This window comes from Nicotiana tabacum, chromosome 4 (assembly GCF_000715075.1).
Source record: "Nicotiana tabacum cultivar K326 chromosome 4, ASM71507v2, whole genome shotgun sequence".
In the NCBI taxonomy this organism is placed as follows: Eukaryota; Viridiplantae; Streptophyta; class Magnoliopsida; order Solanales; family Solanaceae; genus Nicotiana; species Nicotiana tabacum.
The window spans coordinates 94,247,929-94,253,928 of record NC_134083.1 but is presented as its reverse complement, the minus strand read 5'-3'; the positions used below and the strand labels follow the sequence as shown (position 1 = coordinate 94,253,928).

General features: G+C 37.1%; 1 protein-coding gene across 1 annotated transcript; it reads left to right on the top strand.

Annotated features, from left to right (window-relative positions):
- Window positions 1-559: 559 nt before the first annotated feature.
- LOC107765335 (uncharacterized) lies at window positions 560-3,339 on the top strand. The gene is made up of 5 exons (XM_016583973.2): window positions 560-1,074; window positions 1,155-1,460; window positions 1,546-1,924; window positions 2,622-2,762; window positions 2,843-3,339. Exons 1-5 carry the CDS (start codon window positions 769-771, stop codon window positions 2,950-2,952), a joined length of 1,242 nt encoding a protein of 413 aa, XP_016439459.1. The 5' UTR covers window positions 560-768; the 3' UTR covers window positions 2,953-3,339.
- Window positions 3,340-6,000: the final 2,661 nt, after the last annotated feature.

Sequence of the window (6,000 nt, the reverse complement as noted above, 5' to 3'; positions counted from 1 at the left end):
GAGGGGGCCGAGGGTCTATCGGAAACAGCCTCTCTACCTCAGGATAGGGGTAAGGTCTGCGTACACACTACCCTTCTCAGATCCACTAATAAAATTATACTGGGTTGTTGTTATATTTTTACTATTCATACGTACGTTTGCCCAATTAGTATTAAAACCATTTAGCCATTTTTCTGTTAGAAAAAACGTTGATAGAAAATGCAGGACCGTCATCTAAAGCGATTAAAGCGGTAACTGTAGTTACTATTGCAGTGTGCGGTTTACACCAGGTGGCAACAAATTTGCATGAGAAAGGACAAATGTAATTGCTACTGTTCCCCATTAATTGCATAAATAAGGGCAATCTTTTCCTTTTCCTTATAAAACCCCCTACTAAGTGGGCCACCCCACTACCCTTAACACATACTACTCCGTAGTAACAGTGGAGAAAAATTGTAGAAATTGGAAAAGGAATAAATATAAATACAAATAAATAAAGCAAGGAGACGCCGTTTGATTTTTGAATGCGTGTCTCAAAATAACCCTGAAACCTTAATAAAAGCAACCTTCTACTGTCCTCAACATTCCTCCACTTCTCCCCCTGTTTTCCTCTTTTCTCCTTTTTCTCTCTTTTGCCTTTGGGCCCCTCTCTTAATCCTAAAATACCCCACACTTCCCTCCTTCATTATTATATCTTCTTCAACCAGCAACCTCTTGTACTACTCATATCTTCAAACTTCAAACTCTTTTTTCTCCCTCCATCCACTTGCTTCTTTTTTGATTTCTGCCATGGCTAGTAAATTTGAAGAACCAGAGTTTTGGTTGCCTTCTGAGTTCCTAACGGACGACGAAATACTCTTGGGACTTGGGAACTTGAAGAAGACGGAGGGACGCAAGAATGATTTCTCAGACTTGAATCTCTGTTTCCCCACTGATTTCCCTTATGATTTTTGTCCTCCGGCGTTGGGTTCTCCTGTTGACTCTTTTGTTGCTTCCACTGAGACTGAGAGCGACGAGGAAGACGCTCTTACTGGGTTAACTCGTCAGTTAACTCGTATGACTCTTAACTCAAACCTTCCCCAGCATCAAATCGAGGTAAAGGCTTCATACAAATATTTACATATTTCTGTTTTATCACTTTCTATTTCTAACTTTTGCACTTTGCTGTGACTCAGAAAAATTGGGTGCACTCTGGCTCACCCCAGTCAACCCTTATTGGAAGCTGGTCCGGTCGGAGCTCCGTGTCTAGCAATTGTAGCCCAAACGGGTCTTCTCCCCCAACTTCGCCGCTTGGTGCTCAAAATGATGCTTGGAATCTGATATACCAAGCAGCGGGCCAAGTTGCAAGGATGAAGATGCGTGGCGGTTTTGGACCCACCCGAAATCAAGGCCTTCCCGGACCGCCTCGGAGCGTTCATAATCCGGTCCACACTTCAGCCCCCATGAAAACCCACAACTCTTGCTTCAGTAATATTACTCATGTATGATATTTCTTCATTTGTGTATGTAATTTTATGTGGGTTTCCGCGGTCAATTTTTGTCTAATTACTGATATTATTGTTGTAGTTTGAGCAATCCAGAAGAGAGCAAATAGCGAGGCAACAGAGCAGTGCCATGTTGAATAGGCAAGTGAAGAATGGATGGTTTAACGAGCTGCCTGTCTGTCAAAATAGAGGCTTAAGGTCAGGATTTGGAGTTGGAGCTTTTGTGGAGAGTAACAGGTGTGGAAGGGTAGTGGGTGATTCGGGTCAAACAGGATGGTCTGGTCTGCCATTTGAGCAGCAAAAGCACTATCAACGACATTCCGGGTCGGGTATGCGGGCGGGTCACATAGGTGGATCTGGTAACAGTGGCGTTGTGAAGAAGAGGGAGTGCACTGGCACTGGCGTTTTTCTGCCGAGGAGATATTGTAGTCAGAATCCAACTGATTCACGCAAGAAACCAGGTACTTCGTTTCTGTTCCAGTTGTTTATTTTCAATTATTTTTGAACTAGTGGGTATTATCTCAATGTTTGCCTAGTGTGTTGCTACTGAAAAAGCTGAACCCAGGAAAGTAAAGCAATTTGCTTTGGACTATTCATATTTTCTGATTTTTTAAAATTTAATAAAATGGAAAATGGAAATAACTCGTCCAATCAAATAAAGAAATGCAGGCTTTTTTTCCCTCGTTCTTAGCTAGGTCCCGTCGCTGTCAAGTCGGAGCTGCCACATTGCAGTTTCTTTTTCTGCTGTTTTGTCCTTGTTCCTCGTTGAATCTGAGCTGGTTTTTGATTTTATTTTCCACTCTAAAACCCCCTTTCGGCTAATATAGAAAATGCCAGAAATTAGAAGAAATAAAGGAAAAGTGGTGCTTTATTGCTTTATGACTTGTTGCTGCATTGGCATTTATTTTTCCCTACGGTATACTATCTTTTGTCTTTTGTTTTTCTATTCTGAGTTTGACAGATTACAAGTTCATTTTAATTCAAAATTAAATAGACACATTGAAAGTTCGCTTAATGACATTCCTGTTGGTAATTATTGTTGTTCCAGGAAGTAAATCTGGTTTTATTAGTATCTGCTTTAGTAGTTTCATATGTCCATTTTTACAAAGCAACAAGTTGTATTAAATGCTCTGCTTTCTGCCTCTGCTGCATATACAGTATGTTCCACTGCTTGGCTTCCTGCTAGGGTTGTTGAGTCTTTGAATAAGAACGTTGATGGTTTAAATGGCATTCCTTCTCACCCCCAGCACCAGCCTCAGCTTCATCTTCAACTGCCGCGGTTCAATGTTTCTGAATATGGTATGCATAAATTCTGTAACAAGTGAATTTTCTGTCTTAAATTAATTTATGCGTCCAACTCTAATGATATTGTTGTGCAGAAATAATAATGGCTAGGAGAAATGCACTGCTTGCACAACAGAGGAGAAATCTACAACAAGAAGGAACAATTAATCTTGAAGTACGCCTTCCTCAAGAATGGACGTACTGACTTTCTTTATTATTAGCTTCAAAGGTTTATCAGCAAATGGTGTCTTTTGGTTATAAATTCCCTTTTGGTGTTAGGAAGGATTGCAAGTAGAAAATAGGTTAGTTCAGTGATAGAATATCCAAAGTCAGTATTTTGTGAAAAACAAAATGTCTGAATTACAAGGAAACGGTTCCTGGTAATCAGAAGAAAGGCAATAAGTGATGTTTAATTTTCCTTAAGCTTAGTCTATTTAGAATATGAAGTGTTAATGCCGATTATGGCCTTGGGAGTATTTTGTTTTTGTTGCCTTATAAAGAAGATCAAGCAGCACATAGGGGTTAGAACAGGGGAGTTTCCCTCAATTTTTGTTTGTATAATAAGTGGAATGCATCTTGTGTTTGGGGGTGAGCTTTAAAATTTCATTGCAATGGCCAAACTTTGTAGGCTTGAAGATGCAGATCCATAACCCTCCTTGTAATGCATATCGCTATATATATATATATATATATATATTACAATAATCAGATAATGTTTTCTAAGTTTTTCACATAAAAGATTGAACTCTGTTCAACACCCTTGTATATCTATGCTCATATGGTATCAGTTTGCAATAGAAAACTCTGGCATTAGTGAAAAAAATGAGTTGGGAGGAAAATGCCCTTTCTATACTAAGAGGGCTCAAACTAAATGTGTTATTCATTAATCTTTTTTATTAATTTTCTAACTTTTGAAAACTTGATAAACATGAGTACAAGTGTAATGGAAGACCAAATTAACAGGAATTAAAGTTTTAAGCTAATAACTTGAGTACGCACAATTGCAGTAAAGATTCAAAGATGATGGAAAAGTGAAAGGTTAAAAGAAAAGAGAGATACGAAAGAAGATTGCAGCTTTTGCGTGACTGTGCCGTACGAGTAGGATTTGAGTCGATGGGGCCCTGGTATGCAACTCAGCGACGTCGTTTCTCCTCTTTCATTTGAAAGGACGTTATTGGGGTGTAGTAGTACAATATTTGAAAGGGTGGAGTGGGAAACATTTTTGGTAGTTGTGATATGGTAGTGCTTTCCTTGTTCATTTTTTTGACTTGGTCAGACTTCCTCTATACCCATGCATTCTTGTTTTGTATCTTTTCAACTTTCAAAACATATTTGATTTCTATTTCTAGTAAACTCCTCATTATTCGTCGAAATTACACATAGAAAGACAACATTGTTTATTCAAGGCTTGATACTAACATTGTCCCTCCTATATTACAATAAAACATACTAGCTTGTCAACATTTTTTTGTTTGTGTTCGAATTAGTTTATTTTTTGATAAGCCAAAAATTCCCAAAGAGATATATAAAACTCGGTGAATATAAAACTTGCTGTGACAAGGCATTGCTAATAATAGCTGTTAACAAAAGGGAGAAAAACGAAATGCTCAACTTTTGCATAAAGTTCGAATAGAAGGTTGAATCTTCTACAGGCTCTTTATATATGAGTTTCTTTATCCAACTAATTGAAGCATTCAAACATAAAGTTGTATTACTATGTGAGGTGTTGTCCGTTAGTTCCTTGAATAAGTATAAGAGTACAAAGTTTTATAAAAATAAAAGAAATTATATTATGGCTTAAATTGGTACTGATTTTCAAATTACCGCAATGACTTTCTCAAAAAATTCATCACCTGCTAGTTCTTCCCTATTTATCTTGAACTTGAAGGGCTAAAACAGAAAGGAAATATTCGATTCAGGTTAGGCAAAACGATTAAGTGGAACTCTAAGAAAAATATATTACATTCATATTATATTAAAAGTATATTTAGAATGTGTAAAAATGTGGTAATCTGGTTTGCTTTGTTTAAAAGAAAAAAAACTAAGGATTTTAAACTCTATTCAAATTGATGAAGCTGTGATATTATTAACTCTTAGATATTACTTTCCCCCTTGTGTTTGTCAAAGAGGAAAAGAGAAAAGTTTAAGGATTTTTATAATGTTTTATTTTTTAGAAAATAAATCCGAGGATTAAACAATGCCAACCATAAATAACGGGTCTGGTTTTTTGAAGAATGTTACAGCAAATTTGTGGATTCCAAGACGAAGACCATACTTCCTTCTATTTAATGGAGTACTTAAAGACAAGCTTTACACTTTATGCAAAAAAGAAAAGAAGAGCAAAGGCAATATAGCTTGATCATACTTAAGTGGATTAAATACGTATAAGAGGGATAAAGCTGTCGGACGTTGTGCTTTACATTGTCAGTAACCAACTTTTAGATGCAGACGGTTTATTTATTGACCAATTATTTATAGGAGTTCAGCTTATATAATTCATCATATAAAGTTTTTAAAACTATTGTAGATTAATTTTAAAACTAATTGTATGTAATAATTAATATCAGCCACGATTACGATCATTCACGGAGAAAAAATGCCTTCGCGGAAAATCTTCTAGGAATACAAATGGTGTAAGTGTTGAAAAGAAAAAGGAGTTGAAACTAAGTTTGATAAATAACGAAGGCAAACTACTGTCCTCCACACTATCAGGCCTATTTGACAAAAACAAAATTTAATGATCACTCAGTCGATAGGTGGATTGAATCCTTCACACTATCGGGCCTAGGAGCTAGCACAGGGAAATTAGGTTTCTAGTGGCATTCACGACGAACTAGAGGAAGAAGACTAGGAGTGATCAATGTAGGGTAATGACCAACATTGTTAAGTGTTGCTATGGAAGAAACATGTTTTCTCATAGCCTTACAGTCCGATATGAAAGAAAATTCTTGAGGGACAATTTTAGAAACAACAGGTTCTGCAACGGTTCATTATGGTCTTTACCTCTAGAGGAGGATCTAGGGGCAGAAGGAGTTTTGGCTTTGTAAAAAGAAGGTTTTGAAGTGTTCTTCTGAGAAGAAGTAGAGCTACGGCTTGATATAGAACCTAAGCTACGAAGGCTAGCGCCTCTTCTACTCCTAACTGGGGCAGAAAAAGGAAGAAATTCATGAACAATGATTATTTTACGAGGGTCTGATGATGAAGAAGGGCTCGAAGAACGGGAAGTCATTTTTAATGGTGAAAGCACAAAGAA

Bases quoted from the DNA above. Each gene is read 5' to 3' on its own strand.
- LOC107765335 (XM_016583973.2), top strand. From the start codon at position 769: ATGGCTAGTAAATTTGAAGAACCAGAGTTTTGGTTGCCTTCTGAGTTC. The intron at 1,925-2,621 runs GTACTTCGTTTC...CTGCATATACAG, and splicing joins TGATTCACGCAAGAAACCAG to TATGTTCCACTGCTTGGCTT. The intron at 2,763-2,842 runs GTATGCATAAAT...ATTGTTGTGCAG, and splicing joins GTTCAATGTTTCTGAATATG to AAATAATAATGGCTAGGAGA.